The sequence below is a fragment of the Notolepis coatsorum genome (genome assembly GCF_963971535.1).
Source record: "Notolepis coatsorum genome assembly, chromosome: 11".
Classification (NCBI taxonomy): Eukaryota; Metazoa; Chordata; class Actinopteri; order Aulopiformes; family Paralepididae; genus Notolepis; species Notolepis coatsorum.
The window spans coordinates 111,866,689-111,885,051 of NC_140175.1; the positions used below are offsets into that span (position 1 = coordinate 111,866,689).

Here is an 18,363-nt window from a genome sequence, read left to right on the forward strand (position 1 = left end):
TAGTCCAGTCTTAGCTGCTTTACACTGGCTTCCTGTAACATTTAGAATTGACTTTAAGGTCCTTCTCCTTACATACAAAGCTCTAAATGGACAGGGACCTAGCTACATCGCCAACACTCTAGTCTAAACTGTGGAACAAACTACCCCAACACATCAGAGAAGCCAACTCGCTAGACATCTTTAAAAGACAGCTTAAAACCGGGCGGCTACGTGGCGCAGTGGGCAAGGCGCTCGCAACGAATGCTGGAGACTAGGCTCGAACAGGATGCCTCCTGTTCGAGCCCCGCTCTCCACATTGCTTTCAGTTTAGCTGGTCGTCCACAGTAATACACATTGGCCGTATTACGGGGAGGGAAACTGAAGGGTGGGGATCGGGCGTTGTGGACAGTGACTCCTACAGGTCGGTTGGTGCGCCTGCGCAGTAGAATCAAGAAGCGACGGGGGCGGGGCCCCTCCAAAGCCCAGACCCCCGACGCTGAAAGATCGAGCCGCGCAGGTGAAAAGATGCGACGGCTGTTACCTCGAGTATCGGAGGGGACTCGTGCTATGTATGACTTAGTCCACATTGCAGCCGGCTTGTGGGAGGCAAGAAACAACGTTTGAAGACAGGGGAGGGTTGAATTGGACGATATGAAAATTGGGATGGGAGAAAAATAGAAAATGGGAGAAAAAGTGGATAAAAAAAAAAGACTCAGGCATTTCACTGTGGGGTAATGCAGGCAAATATTTGAAGATAGATATCTGCTACCACCTAGTGGCAAGGGGAAATATTATTATAGAAACATCAGGGATATCCTGACACAAATTGTACTTACCTGCACTATTCTTACCCTGCCTACTTTTATACACTGCCTATCAAATTCATGCCGGTTCTATGCTAATTTTATCTCACTACCTCCTACTGTATGCACTGTAATTTTAAGAGAACTATTTTATCACACTTTTTACTTCTTACTGATGACTATTTTTAAACTGAATAATTTTAAACTATTTTTATTATTTGTATTATTACTGAATCAAACTGTACCCTACCTACTTTCATACACTTCCAATGAAATTCATATGTCGGTTCTATGATGTTAGAGTGATGCTCTGTTGTTGTGAGCGACACACTGCTCTGTTGTTCTATAAGGTAACTTAGAAGTGTTAAGAGCGATGGAAACTCAAAGTACTAAGAGCGATACACTGCTCTGTTGTTATATATTTTTCTTTATTGAACACTTTTTACTGTCCGTTATATCTTATAATTTTTTGCCTATTTTAAACTGAATCAAACCGCACTTTTTTACTCTATCTAATCTATTCTATTTTATTATTTGTATTGCTGAAGAACTGATTTGCCTAACCTTGCTACCTCTTTTTTTTATATTTTCTTTTTTTTTATTATTTTTTAAACATACACATAAACATAAACATACCAACATAAAATTAGATATACAAGCATTAATTAACAGTACACATCCAATTAAATCACCATTTAAATAAATGTATTATACGAGATATATACCTAATACTTGCTATCTAATACCCTACACACATATGGTATGCAGTCAGGTTCATTCTTATTTTACTAGGTCAGCTGATGATGGACAGATTATGTTACCACGTCCAAAATCAAATGCTTTAAAGAGGACTGTTGTTTATCGTGCCATCAATCATTGGAATAACTGCCCACTGAACATAAGTAAATTGAATAGTAAAGTGTCTTTCAAATACCACCTGAGAATGCACTACTTAAATATGTGAGCAAAATATTCTGATGTTGATAATGATGTCTACAATGTTTTACTGTTTTTAGACAATGTTACAATGTTTTTAGATAATGATGTCTACAATGTTTTACTGTTTTTAGATTATCATTGTTAATTGTGATTGTCATATGTATCTCATGTTGTTATGTTTTGTGTTTTCTGTTGTCTTTCTATGTGGACCCCAGGAAGACTAGCTCGCCACTTAGGTGACAGCTAATGGGGATCCTTTTAAACAATAAACAATATGCTCTCGCTCGCTCCCCCCCCCCGGACCCCCACTTGGATAATCCATCCATTATCATTCGCTCCTTACCAGGCACTACAATTCATATGCTAGCTTTTATTCTCTCCACCACTTCTAACCACATTGCAATTTTGGATTCACTGACACCTAAAATCCTTGCTGTAGATATTTCTAGATAAATCACATCGAGATATGTAAGAATCCAAACCTTCCTACACATTTTTTCCGGTTGAAACCATTGTGATGCTATCAGCTTTTTAGCCGCTGTGATACCAGATAAAACTAATCTCTTTAGCTGTATAGGGACTGCAAACTCAAAAACATCATTCAACAGCAATACAGAGGGGTGTACAGGTATATCCAGAATTAAGAAATTTGATAATTGCTGGGACACTTCTTTCCAGAATATCTTAACTGGTGGGCAATCCCATAACCTTGCTACCTCTTTGTATTTACATTTTTAATTTTTATGCTCGCTTATGCCTGTATTTTTTACTGTTGTGAAGCACTTTGAACTGCAACCTCTGTATGAAAAGTGCTATACAAATAAAGTTATTATTATTATTATTATTATTATTATATAATAACTCTATAATATCTATATAATAACTATATGCCATCTATATAATAACTCTATAATATCTATATAATAACTATACCAATTCTTTGATAAACTGGCACCCATTTTAATTGACATGTATGCAGATTCATTTAGGTCACTTAAGTTACCCCCATCCCTTACTCAAGCCTCGATTTCTCTGTTGCTAAAAAAAGATAAAGACCCCCTATCCTGTGGAAGTTATCGTCCTGTCAGTCAGTTGACGGTAGATTTAAAGCTTCTATCAAAGCTCTTAGCTATGCGCTTAGAACCTGTCCTTCCCACTATCATCTCTCCAGACCAAACAGGTTTTTATCCAGAACAGATATTCATTTTCCAACATTAGGCGTCTCTTTAATGTTATATATAGCCCTTCCTCCACAACTAGCCCGGAGGCTGTCATCTCACTAGATGCGGCCAAAGCTTTTGACCATGTGGAGTGGGGATATCTTTTCGACACATGAAAAAGTTTGGACTGGGGGATAACTTTGTAGCCTGGGTGAAATTACTTTACACCTCTCCCACTGCCTCAGTAAGGACTAACAACACACGTTCAGCACAGTTCCATCTACACCGCTCCACGAGACAGGGTTGCAATTTGAGCCCACTCCTGTTCGATGTTACCATTGAACCGTTGGCCATCGCACTTCGATCAGACCTTCGTATAAAAGGTATAATCAGAGGGGGTGTTGGACAGAGGACCTCCCTATATGCAGATGACCTGCTTCTATACGTGTCTGACATCTCCACATCTATTCCAGCTGCACTTGACATATTCACCCGATTTGGCCGTATTTCAGGGTATAAACTAAATTTAGACAAAAGTGAACTTCTTCCATTGAATGCAGAAGCTCGAAGTTATCCACTGCATAACTTCCCATTGAAAATTTCCCCCCATGGCTTCAAATATCTCGGTATCCAAATTAGGGATACATTTGGGGACCTATTCAAATTTAATTTTGGCTCTCTACTGACTCGATTTCAGGAAGATTTTGAACGTTGGTCATTATTACCTCTCTCTCTTGCTGCACGTATCAATTGCGTTAAGATGAACTCTCTCCCAAGGTTTTCTTATCTTGTCCAGTGCCTGCCTATCTTTCTTCCCCACTCATTCTTTAAAAAAATTGACAGCCTAGTGTCCAAATTTATTTGGAATAACAAAGTTCCCAGAATTAGTAAAGCTCTATTACAAAGGAGTAGATCTCTGGGTGGCATGGCTCTACCTAACTTCAGAGCCTACTATTGGGCAGCCAATCTCAGAATCATACAGCAATGGCTACAGTCAGACAAACCTCTGGTGTGCCCTATGTGGGTTGACATCGAAGCCTCATCCGTCAAACCTGCTTCACTAACCGGTCTTATACATGCCCCCATTAGTTCTCCATTGGCCCCCTACTTCAAAAATATAATCGTTAAAACTACATTCAGAATTTGACGCCACTTTGGGTTTAAAACTCTATCCCACTTGGCCCCGATAGCAGCTAACCCTTTATTTCACCCCTGATTGATGGATGGAGCATTCTCCTTATGGGCCTCACTCGGTATTAACACACTAGGTGACCTGTATATAGATAATATTTTTGCCTCCTTTCAGCAATTATCAGAGAAATATTCAATCCATAGCCGACATTTATTTCGGTATCTACAGATTCGTAGCTATGTCTGTAGCATTAACCCTATATTTCCCAACCTTCCAGAGGTAACACCCATCGACTCCTTTTTAACCCTGATGTCTTCCATCAAGGGCATGATATCGACTATGTACAATCTCATTCTCTCCTTATGTCCCACCACAATACACAATATTAAAAGTAAATGGGAGGAGGATTTAGAGGAGATTTCGGATGACATTTGGGTTGACATTCTACGTCTTGTTCATTCTTCTATTTATGCAAGACACGGGCTGATACAATGCAAAATTGTTCATCGAGTACACCTGACGAAAGTCAGATTAGCCAAAATGTATGAAGATATCGATCCTATATGTGATAGATGTCATTCGGCCCCAGCCACATATACTCACATGTTTTGGACATGCCCCTCCTTGCACAGGTATTGGACAAATATTTTTGAAACCATCTCGGGAAGTATTGAGACAAATCTTGAACCAAATGTATTGACAGCGCTTTTTGGATACTCCCCACCTATGTTATCACTTTCAAAGCACAAAGCACACGTTATGGCATTTACCACTCTACTGGCCAGGCGGCTGATTCTGTTTAAATGGAAGTCCGCTGCTCCCCCCACTCACCTTCACTGGATTAGAGACATACTATACTTTATCAAACTTGAAAAGATAAGATGCACTCTGAGAGGTTATTCATCTATGTTCAAGAAAATGTGGGGTTCATTCCTTGTACTTGTGGATGATGTACAGTTCCATACTATTCCAGAATAGCAATTTGTATGCTGCTTGTTGGTATTCATCTGTGTGAACGTTAATTCAACGTGAGTTATTTGATATACCGGATATACATTGGAGAAGCATATTTGGGTACCTAAACATGTGCTATATATTTGATATACGTTTGAGACGACTGTCGTGCGACCAAGTCAGTGTTTGTTTGTATTATTATTTACTTTTGAACTTTTTTTCTTGTTTTTTCTTTTTTCTTTTCTTTTCTTCTGTTTAATGTTGTTATCTGTTCTAAGTGGACAATGACAATACAATAATGTATATATGCAGACATATACTTAGAATTTCTATGTCCTCAAGAAGAAAAAAAATAACTCTATACCATCTATATAATAACTATAATATCTATATAATAACTCTATAATATCTATATAATAACTCTATGCCCTCTATATAATATCTATATAATAACTCTATACCATCTATATAATAACTATAATATCTATATAATAACTATAATATCTATATAATAACTATAATATCTATATAATAACTATATGCCCTCTATATAATAACTATAATATCTATATAATAACTCTATGCCCTCTATATAATAAATATAAGATCTATATAATAACTCTATGCCCTCTATATAATAACTCTATACCATCTATATAATAACTCTATAATATCTATAATAACTCTATAATATCTATATAATAACTCTATGCCCTCTATATAATAACTCTATAATATCTATATAATAACTATGCCCTCTATATAATAACTCTATAATATCTATATAATAACTCTATAATAACTATAATATCTATATAATAACTATAATATCTATATAATAAATATAATATCTATATAATAACTATGCCCTCTATATAATAACTCTATAATATCTATATAATAACTCTATGCCCTCTATATATAATAACTCTATAATATCTATATAATAACTCTATGCCCTCTATATATAATAACTCTATAATATCTATATAATAACTATGCCCTCTATATAATAACGCTATAATATCTATATAATAACTATATGCCCTCTATATAATATCTATATAATAACTCTATGCCCTCTATATAATAACTCTATAATATCTATATAATAACTCTATGCCCTCTATATAATAAATATAATATCTATATAATAACGATGCCCTCTATATAATAAATATAATATCTATATAATAACTATGCCCTCTATATAATAACTCTATGCCCTCTATATAATAAATATAATATCTATATAATAACTCTATGCCCTCTATATAACAACTCTATAATATCTATATAATAACTCTATGCCCTCTATATAATAACTATGCCCTCTATATAATAACTATAATATCTATATAATAACTATAATATCTATATAATAACTATGCCCTCTATATAATAAATATAATATCTATATAATAACTCTATGCCCTCTATATAATAAATATAATATCTATATAATAACTATAATATCTATATAATAACTCTATGACCTCTATATAATAACTCTATGCCCTCTATATAATAACTTTATAATATCTATATAATAACTATGCCCTCTATATAATAACTCTATAATATCTATATAATAACTCTATGCTCTCTATATAATAAATATAATATCTATATAATAACTCTATAATATCTATATAATAACTCTATGCCCTCTATATAATAAATATAATATCTATATAATAACTATGCCCTCTATATAATAACTCTATGCCCTCTATATAATAACTCTATAATATCTATATAATAACTCTATGCCCTCTATATAATAACTCTATAATATCTATATAATAACTATTCCCTCTATATAATAACTATACTATCTATATAATAACTCTATGCCCTCTATATAATAACTCTATAATATCTATATAATAACTATTCCCTCTATATAATAACTATACTATCTATATAATAACTCTTATGCCCTCTATATAATAACTCTATAATATCTATATAATAACTATGCCATATATATAATAACTATGCCCTCTATATAATAACTCTATAATATCTATATAATAACTCTATGCCCTCTATATAATAAATATAATATCTATATAATAACTATGCCCTCTATATAATAACTATAATATCTATATAATAACTCTATGACCTCTATATAATAACTATGCCCTCTATATAATAACTATAATATCTATATAATAACTATGCCCTCTATATAATACATATAATATCTATATAATAACTCTATGCCCTCTATATAATAAATATAATATCTATATAATATCTATATAATAACTCTATGCCCTCTATATAATAAATATAATATCTATATAATAACTCTATGCCCTCTATATAATAAATATAATATCTATATAATAACTCTATGCCCTCTATATAATAAATATAATATCTATATAATATCTATATAATATCTATATAATAACTATGCCCTCTCTGGCTGGTGCCCACCCACCTGACTTGGAGGGCCGAGTCTTGACGGAGATGGAGGTGACTGTAGCCTGCAGCAGCTGAGCCTTGCTGTGGTACAGGAGGCCTGAGCACACCCTCTTGTTGCCCCCGTCCACCGCCCACAGGCCTGGGTCTGCCCCGGCCAGAGACACAGCGCCTGGAGACAACCAATCCAATCCAACTTTATTTGTATAGCACATTTAAAAACAACATGGTTGACCAAAGTGCTTCACAGTAAAAACCATAATACGGTATACTAGTAAAAAAAAAACACACACACAAACACAATACAAAGTACACAGAACTACAAACAAAATTACAGCAGCAGACTACATTTTCTTAAAAGCTAGGGAGAACAAATGTGTTTTAAGATGAGACTTGAACACTGGGAGCGTTGGGGCCAGCCTAATGTGGGGGGGGCAGCTCGTTCCACAGTTTGGGGGCTGCAACAGTAAATGCACGGCCCCCCCCTGTTTTTTAGCCTGGATTTAGGGACAACCAGGAGGGACTGATTAGCAGACCTCACCTCAGAGACAACAACAGTCACTACGACTCATCCATCCATCATCATTCAGAATTAACTCATTCACACACATTAAAAAAGGAGAGGTTCAAGGGTTTCTCTAGTGGGTCCCTGTGTTATATATTCAGCGCTCATGCAGTATGTAGGTAGGGTTAATTCTCCACACTGGACAGATGTGTTATATATTCAGCGCTCATGCAGTATGTAGGTAGGGTTAGTTCTCCACACTGGACAGATGTGTTATATATTCAGCGCTCATGCAGTATGTAGGTAGGGTTAGTTCTCCACACTGGGCAGATGTGTTATATATTCAGCGCTCATGTAGTATGTAGGTAGGTTTAGTTCTCCACACTGGGCAGATGTGTTATATATTCAGCGCTCATGTAGTATGTAGGTAGGTTTAGTTCTCCAAACTGGACAGATGTGTTATATATTCAGCGCTCATGCAGTATGTAGGTAGGTTTAATTCTCCACACTAGACAGATGTGTTATATATTCAGCGCTCATGCAGTATGTAGGTAGGGTTAGTTCTCCACACTGGACAGATGTGTTATATATTCAGCGCTCATGTAGGATGTAGGTATAGGTTTAATTCTCCACACTGGACAGATGTGTTATATATTCAGCGCTCATGTAGTATGTAGGTAGGTTTAATTCTCCATACTGGGCAGATGTGTTATATATTCAGCGCTCATGTAGTATGTAGGTAGGTTTAGTTCTCCACACTGGGCAGATGTGTTATATATTCAGCGCTCATGTAGTATGTAGGTAGGTTTAGTTCTCCACACTGGACAGATGTGTTATATATTCAGCGCTCATGTAGTATGTAGGTAGGTTTAATTCTCCATACTGGACAGATGTGTTATATATTCAGCGTAGGGCTGGGCGATAAAACGATAACGATAACTATTGCGATAAATTATTTCCTCGAAATAAACATGAAACGTGGTCGCAAATAGGGATGCCCCGATCACGTTTTTTGCCACCGATACCGATCGTCGTGAGCCATATCGGCCGATACCGATCCGATACCGATTGTTTTTGATTAACACTTTGACTGCCGGAAAACGCTGTACAGCGTCATTCCCGGCCATGCTCAAGTTGCCGGAGGACGCTGTACAGCGTCCTTATATCAATATTTCAAAAATCTGCGATCGGATTCATATTTCCCCTCCGCTGGCCTGAGATCCACCAGGAGGACCCACTGAGCTCTCTGGCGGTTCAGGAGCGCCATCTGGTGGCCGATCGGCGCAATCGCCAAACAGGAAGTGCTATGGAGGTTGTGCTGGTCGGCCATATTACTTCCGGGCACTCTGTTTGGCTCCCGGGACTCGATCTCGACACAATACATAGCGATCGATTGCCAATAACTCGATAAACAACATGATTTGGACATATATACTATTATACAAGCTGGAAATGGACCCGATATTTCTACATACCATAATACAGGGCTGTACGTTAACTTTTTTTGCACATAGCACTGGTGCTACAGAGGTTGATAGTTTTGTAGCACTGGCCAAAATCTTGTAGCACAAGTATAAAACGTGTTATATTTGTAACAGTCACAAATGTGCCTATTGTATTTGTGTTATTTAGTTGCAGTCAGGGAACAAACTTAACCTTTTGACTTACCAGCCATTTGGCTGGTAGATTTAAAAAAGGCAGATTTTTTACCAGCCAAAAATTATAAATTGCTTTTTAGTATATCGCCATGTGTTATTATTACTATAATACTCTCATATGCTATTTTCAATTAATATCATAAACAACAAGGAATATTAGCATAATTTTGAGTGGACTGAAGGAATGAGTCAGCGTTAATAGTTTTAAATGCAAATAATTTATTGAAACATAGAAGTGGGGTCGGTTGGGAGTCGGGACACACACACACACAATGGGGGACCCTGATGTAAACAAGACGAAAGTCTTTCTATGGTCTGCATCCCCTTAACAATTGTGTGTATTGAGCCGTACTGTATTGTACCCATTCTGCAATCTGTTAAATAAAGTTTTCATTCATTCACACTGTTTCAACTCACCACCACCCCCGCATCATCTAGTCTGTCTTCAAACTTCCACTCCTCTCGACACACACACACCCTTTCCCCAGTCCACACTGTCTCTATGGCTCTGCCTCTGATCAGGATTAGCTTGTTAGCTTATGCTAATGTAACGTTCATTTCGGGCGATGTGGGCATAAAGGAATGGCGATCGCACCAGTGCTATTGAAGTCAATCCTTTCATCGCACAGACTGACGTCAGTGTCGCACGTGCGACATATATATCGCACTGTACTGCCCTGCCATAATAGGTAAATGACTGTTCCACGCTCATCGCCCAACGGCGCGAGGAGGATACGGTAAGATTCAGCGTTATTTTTGATCGTATTCCATGTAAACTGTTATGATGAACATATCACCCACACTAGATGAATGATATAACGCTGCCCACGGAATTATAAACGATCCCCCGCCCATCCGGTCATCATCAGATCATACGTAGATCATTCTAGAAGTACGTCCAATTGAAATTTTTTATATCGCCCCGATTGCCATCAAACTGTATTTCATCATCAATATAATGCATTTGGGGCTATATATCACGTTCTGGAGAAAGCTGCAGAAAGAGATGAAAACATACTTATACATTAGACCATACTTTACTATGAATATGTGAATGAAAAAGTTTAACATTGCTACACAATGAACAATACATATAGGACTTTGAATGGGCCCTAATAATGGCAATGTAGCAATAGAATTTAAAAAGTTATAGCCCTGCAAAGAAGGGGAATTTCTCCATAGACAAATAGCGCTGGCAATCCACAGTCATTTTCCGGATTTCTGGCCGGCACCCATAGTGTTAAAAAGAAATTAAAAATTATTTTATATAATTTTTATTTTTTATTTTTTTTATAAAATATATATATTATATAATTAGACTTGTACTTGTATTATCTGCGAGACATGGCCACCACGCAACAAGTCAAAATGCTCGCTATCTGCAAACAGCTCCACTGTCTGTGTGTACTCTAGTAGCCTCCAGCTCCAAAAAGGATTCTCCTGCCCTGCAGCTGGACCCTATTGGTAACGTTACGGTTCTTTGGTCATTTCACATTCAGCAAGCCCTCAGCTCGAATACGCATTAAATCAATGTTATAAGACATTGATATCAAGAGCTATCTGTAGCTACTGCTAGCCGGCTAGATGACGTTAAGACAGAACTTTAGTTCAATGGGACATTTCGTTTTGAACAGAGAACTAACGTCAGCTAACGCAAGCTAACGGAGGTATGAACATGGACTACTAGACTTTCTGGATAATTTGTTGATATCAGGAGCTATCAGTAGCTAGCCGGCTAAATACCGTTAGACAATGCCTACTAAACGTGAATAGTTGACTGGGTAATTTTGTTTAAACAGTAACGATAGCTAGGTAGCTAACGTTAGCTCAGGTCGAATGCACTACAGACTCGAGCAGAGGAGCCTCCTCTCAGTCCTCAGTGTTTACAAACTCTACACGGGGGCGGGCGGGGCTAGGGAGGAGGAGCAGCGGCAGTTTGCAGGTTGTGTGTGTCTGAGACAGACAGCGAGTGAGATCTTCGCTTGATCGGTTTCCGCGATCGGCGAATATGACTCATTATCGGAATTCACAGATTGCATATTTATACTGAGTATCGGCCGATAACGATCGGTGGCCGATCGATCGGGGCATCCCTAGTCGCAAAGTTTCGATATATCGATTTTCCAAGCTTGGATATGAGCACACGCACTAACAACCAATCAGTGAAGGAGATGGCCGAGAGCGAAGGAGACCCGGAAGGAGACCCAGAGGTAGGACTCACTCAACAACAAGGCTTGCTAGGCTAATTAGCTTGCACGGCGCTGTTTTATATATTTACGTGCCGAGTATGTGTGTGGCGTGAATTCTGAGGCCACGTTTATAGTAGTGTGGGGTATACAGTGGACGTCGTTTCAATATATTGTGGCGGAAGAGAGTATTTTAGTGTCATATTTAGCACATTGTCATGGAATACACGGCTTAGAAACAACAGGCTGGCTAGGATAACTAGCTTGCACGGCGCTGTTTTATATATTTACGTGCCGAGTATGTGTGTGGCGTGAATTCTGAGGCCACGTTTATAGTAGTGTGGGGTATACAGTGGACGTCGTTTCAATATATTGTGGCGGAAGAGAGTATTTTAGTGTCATATTTAGCACATTGTCATGGAATACACCGCTTAGAAACAACAGGCTGGCTAGGATAACTAGCTTGCACGGCGCTGTTTTATATATTTACGTGCCGAGTATGTGTGTGGCGTGAATTCTGAGGCCACGTTTATAGTAGTGTGGGGTATACAGTGGACGTCGTTTCAATATATTGTGGCGGAAGAGAGTATTTTAGTGTCATATTTATTACATTGTCATGAGATACTCCGCTTGTCGGCTAACTGCTAACGTGCGCGGACTGATGACGACATCAACTCGACTCGAGACATTCGCAGCAGCATAAGAAGTTAATTAAACTTGACAGACATTATATCGACGATAATTATCGATATCGAGTTATATGAAAATAATTTTATAATTTTATCGCGATAACGTTTTTGGTCATATCGCCCAGCCCTAATTCAGCGCTCATGTAGTATGTAGGTAGGGTTAGTTCTCCATACTGGACAGTAGGGGTGGGACGATACATCGATCCAGATCGATATATCGATCTATTATCAATAATCAAATAGTTTCAAGTTTCTTACGCTCCAGAGACTGTGCATGACAAGATAAGTATGAAATAAAATAACATAGTATAGCATGTAAATTAGAAGTAAAACAAATTAGGTCACAGTGTTCAGTATAGACATAGGATCGATGCAACGTAAAAAGATCGATTCATATTGCGATGCTCTTATTTTGAAAATCCCCTCGTGAGCATTTCCGCCCGGCCGCAACAACAACATCAGTAACTCAGTGCAGCTCAGCGTGTGTAGACGTTAGAAAGCATTGCTTCAGAGTCTGCCTATTTTGCCCGAAATAAGTGCCTGTTGTTTTTTCCCCCACAAGGGGTCAAATGCATCTAACATGCTTTCCATCCTCTCCATTCCTTTATGACCATGTCGCGTTAAATACCGAAATTAACGTTGCGTTAGCGTGAGCTAACTAAGCTAAGCAGCTAACCGTGAGAGGAGAGGAGAGAGGAGAGGGGACTTGGGAAGGAGAAGGGGTGGGGGCAGTCTACCTTTCTGTGGGGGACTGGGTTGAGGGGCATTCTGTGTGTGTGTGTGTGTGTGTGTGTGTGTGTGTGTGTGTGTGTGTGTTACTGAGGATGGACAGATAATATTTAAACATGAATACATAATAAATGTATTCATGATCATCATGCAACATAAAACAAGTGTAGGAAGTTTGGGAGAGGAAGGGGTTTTAGCTTGCGTGTTGCGAGTTCCAAAACATTTTACTTAAAGTTTAAAACTCAATATATAAAAAGTGAACAGGAGGTCTATTTGTATTAAAAACAATAGATTGTTTTTCATTTAAATGTTTGGAAGAGCTCAAAAATAAAAACATCAATTGATATTTCCGTAGCCTTTTCTTAGTTGATCTAAATGTGACTGATTGTGTTAAATGGGCACATAATATCGCCTCATATCGATCGCAGGCACCTGAATCGAATCGCATCGTGGCAGACCCCTAGTGGACAGATGTCTCCACCTTCTCATCCAGAGTTCAACTCACGTAATCCACAGTCTGCGTCCAGTACAACAACACACTCCACATTTCAGCCAAAGTTAACACGATGCTACAAGCAGTCTCACTTTGCCAATTTGAGTGGTTATTTAAAATAATTATGGCATTTAAATTTATTTTTTTATATATATTGCTAAATTGATCGGGCTGATTAATCAGGCTGATATCTGGCATTTTGAGATCGGCATGGGCCCAGACACACCTACAGACAGTCTAGTCAGTGTAGCTGCTGCTGCTGTGGAGCCATGTTATCACAGTCTAGTCAGTGTAGCTGCTGCTGTGGAGCCATGTTATCACAGTCTAGTCAGTGTAGCTGCTGCTGTGGAGCCATGTTATCACAGTCTAGTCAGTGTAGCTGCTGTGGAGCCATGTTATCACAGTCTAGTCAGTGTAGCTGCTGTGGAGCCATGTTATCACAGTCTAGTCAGTGTAGCTGCTGCTGTGGAGCCATGTTATCACAGTCTAGTCAGTGTAGCAGCTGCTGCTGTGGAGCCATGTTATCACAGTCTAGTCAGTGTAGCTGCTGCTGTGGAGCCATGTTATCACAGTCTAGTCAGTGTAGCTGCTGCTGTGGAGCCATGTTATCACAGTCTAGTCAGTGTAGCCATCCACATCAGACTTGGTCTGCAGCTAAACGTCATGCGTCTTCTGGTGTAATGCTTCCTGGCACAGTTCACTTTCATCTTCCGGAGTACATTTAAATTATTTTACTTGGTGGTATATTTGCAGACCAGACATGGTACAAGCGGTCTGAGTAGAAAAGGAAATAACCAATTATGAAGAATAAGAGAATTTCAGCCAAAGTATTTACTACTTGTTACAACGGTTATTACCGTTATGACTCTTCTTACCTTATATTCAGGGATTGACATTAACACCCGCCAAATTGCGGGTAGAATTCGGCAGTGGCGAGTAGTAGCCAAACTTTACACTATAAAAATTAACTGGATATTTGGATAGATTGTGTGTGTGTGTGATTTTTGGCTGGTGAAAATGACTTTGGAAAACCACTAGCCACAGTGGCTGGTGAGCCAAAAAGTTAATGTCAAGCCCTGCTTACTTAAGGGATTGTAAACGGTAGAGTGACTGCGTGACATCATGGCTCTATACTCTACATACCCACGAAGCCGTTGATGCGGACACTTTGGCCGTAGTTGACGCGGGTGATCGGTGCCACAACGTCGTTCAGGAACACCTGAGAAAACCCCTCCGCCATCATGGCCTCCTCCAGCGTCTGATTGGCCAGAGTCAGAAAGTTGTCTCCTCCCATGGCGTGCAGCAGCTTCTCCACGGAGGAGAAGGAATATCCAAACTGTTGGTACTGGTAGATCCTGGAGAGCCACAACACAACACCATCATCATCACCATCATCACCATCTTCATCATCTTCATAAACCACCACCACCATCATCATCTTCATAAACCATCATCTTCATAAACTACCATCATCTTCATAAACCACCATCTTCATCATCTTCATAAACCACCAACAGTGACCATCATCATCTTCATCATCTTCATAAACTACCATCATCTTCATAAACCACCATCTTCATCATCTTCATAAACCACCACCAGTGACCATCATCATCTTCATCATCTTCATAAACTACCATCATCTTCATAAACCATCACCATCTTCATAAACCACCACCATCATCTTCATCTTCATAAACCACCACCATCATCTTCATCTTCATAAACCACCACCATCATCTTCATAAACCACCACCATCATCATCATCTTCATAAACCACCACCATCATCATCATCAACCACCACCATCATCATCATCTTCATAAACCACCATCATCATCTTCATAAACCACCACCACCATCATCATCATCATCTTCATAAACCACCATCATCATCTTCATAAACCACCACCACCATCATCATATTCATAAACCACCATCATCTTCATCATCACCATAAACCACCATCATCTTCATCATCATCATCATAAACCACCATCATCTTCATCATCATCAACCACCATCATCACCATCATCTTCATAAACAATCATCATCTTCATCATCTTCATAAACCACCATTATCATTACCACCACCCTAGCTCTAACCCAGTATTCTGTCGTAATTATTGTGATATTATTCAGGATACTCCAGTATTCCGTCTTAATTATTGTGATATTATTCAGGATACTCGAGTATTCAGTCTTAATTATTGTGATATTATTCAGGATACTCGAGTATTCAGTCTTAATTATTGTGATATTATTCAGGATACTCTAGTATTCTGTCTATAATATTGTAATATTATATAAGCGGCCGATAAAGTAAAGGCCACTATCTAGCAGCGGAGCGGGGTTGGGGTGGGGGGGTCCTGGGGTGGGGGGGTGAGAGTGGGGGAGGAAATTAGAAATGCATTAGAAGGATAAACCCCTTGAGATATGCTATCTCGTTTTCGAGGGGGTCCTTTGTCTTTTGTGGTGTCTTTTGTGGTATCTGTAATAGTACAAGTTGGTTTTTATGTTCTGTATTTATTATTGCTAATGTTGTTATTATTGTTGTGGTAAAATGGTGTTTAACACTTTCAGTGCAAGCCGTCTTAGCCATCCTTGTACTCAATGGGCCACTGCTGTAAAAGATAGGGGTTTTCACTGTGCGTTGCGGTGTTTGCAGGGCTATATCTACTGTATATTCTATATTATAGCTACGGAGACAATACTATGGCTCATTTGACATTAACCGTTTCTGCGCCAAAAACTAGTTAACTCGTTATAGCCCGCCAATGGAATTCTGCCAACAACGAGTAAACTCGTTATTGGATTGTTATTTCTTTTATTCGCTATTTCCATTCATAATTCATCCTGCTATGCTGTGGGAATGTTTGGCACTCTGTCTGAGATCGCAACGGCCTGATACCACCGCCTGGTGGTATGCGGCCGATGTTGCACTTACTTTCTGAAGGAAGCTTGACTCTGTGCGTCAGTGAATGTCTTCCGGGCGGAGTTATCTTGTAACATGGATCAAGATACACACTCGAGGGCGGTTAAGTGGCGCAGTGGGCAAGGCGCTCGCCACTAACGCAGGAGATGCTGGGTTCGAGCCCAGCTCTCGGCGTTGCTTCCGGCTTGGCTGGTCGTTCATACTAATACAATTGGCAGTATTAGGGGGTGGGAAAGCCGGTGGGTGGGGATCGAACGTTGTGGACAGCGACTCCTACAGGTCGGTTGGTGCACCTGTACAGCAGAATCAGGAAGCAACAGGGGCAGCGTGAGCCTCCCACGCGTTACTCCTCGCCGCTGAGAGATCGCGCTGTACAGGTGAAAAGATGCAACAGCTGCCTCCTCGTGTACCGGAGGGGACACGTGATGCAAGGCTTGGTCCACATTGCAGCCGACCAGTGGGAGGCATGGTCTAGCAACGTTCGAGACAGGGGAGGGTAGAATTGGATAATACGAAATTGGGATGGGAGAAAAATAGAAAATGGGGAGAAAAAGTAGATAAAAAAAATATATACACTCGATTGCATTGAATCGCCTTCGGGACGCCAGAATATTTATGCTTTTGGGGCTTATGGCGTCGGCCAAATGGATATACAATCTAGCAGATGGCAACATCGACCAGAGGTAAGAGCAATCTAACGTTAACTTCAGCTTGGTTGTCCATTGCCATCATTGCCATCGCTCTGATCAACGTATGCTGTTGTACTAACGAATGCCGTTATTGACAATCAATTAATCATAAACGACCCCCCCCCCCCTTTCCTGCATGCATGGGACGAAATGCCAATGGATTAGGTATAATATGCGTTGCGGCCTATTACTAGTGTTCCAGGAATTATCCTAGACCACTCTAAAACTATACTTGTATTCACCACGGTATAAAACGACAATGTATGGATGGAAAAAATATTACTTTCCCACATCTTGAACGATAGATACCCGATGTCAAATGGGCCATAGTATTGCATATATAGCTATAATATTTAAATAGTTATAGCCCTGCAAACAAGGTGAGCGACTCCCACCGTTTACAGCAGGGGTCTCAAACTCAATTTACCTGGGGGCCGCTGGAGGTAGAGTCTGGGTGGAGCTGGGCCGCATAAAATATTCCACAAAAAAGGGTTTCAAGTATTCAAAAAAAAAGTACAACTGATCCAATCTTCTCAATCTTTAGCAATAACATTTCAGAACATGAACAGTTCTTCAGAACATGAACGGTTCTTCAGGCTTCTCAGTGGTGTCAGTGGACTCATCCACAGCTATGGAAATGCACTGTGCATTTTTTTTTTATTCTATCACAAAGCTGTTTATAAAAAAAATAGGTAAAAACCATATTATGCGTTTTCATCAATAAATAAATGCCCCAATTTTTTTTATAGATTGGGGGCCCCACATTTTTTAATAGATTGGGGGCCCACAAATTGATTCTTTCATGGGGCCCAGAATCTCCAGCTACGCCCCTGGCTGGGACTTTTTCCGTCCATGAATGAATGAATGAATGAAAACTTTATTAACAGATTGCAGAATGGGTACAGTACAGTACAGTACAGCTCAATACATACAATTGTTAAGGGGATGCAGACCAGAGAAAGACTTTCGTCTTGTTTACATCAGGGTCCCCCATTTTCAATTCATCGTAAATTCACCTTTGAATTGCAGTCGACTTTTCTTTTACTGACCATCTTTGAAAATGCCATATTTTTCT

General features: G+C 39.1%; 1 protein-coding gene across 1 annotated transcript in view; it reads right to left on the reverse strand.

Annotated features, from left to right (window-relative positions):
• pcyox1 (prenylcysteine oxidase 1) overlaps positions 1–18,363 on the reverse strand; it is a 60,305-nt gene that overhangs the window by 8,676 nt on the left and 33,266 nt on the right. Inside the window, exons 5-6 of the mRNA XM_084324632.1 lie at positions 14,807–15,018; positions 7,423–7,575 (exon numbers count right to left, since the gene is read on the reverse strand). Coding sequence (XP_084180758.1) covers positions 7,423–7,575; positions 14,807–15,018 — 365 coding nt within the window. The remainder of the gene's footprint in view (positions 1–7,422; positions 7,576–14,806; positions 15,019–18,363) is intronic.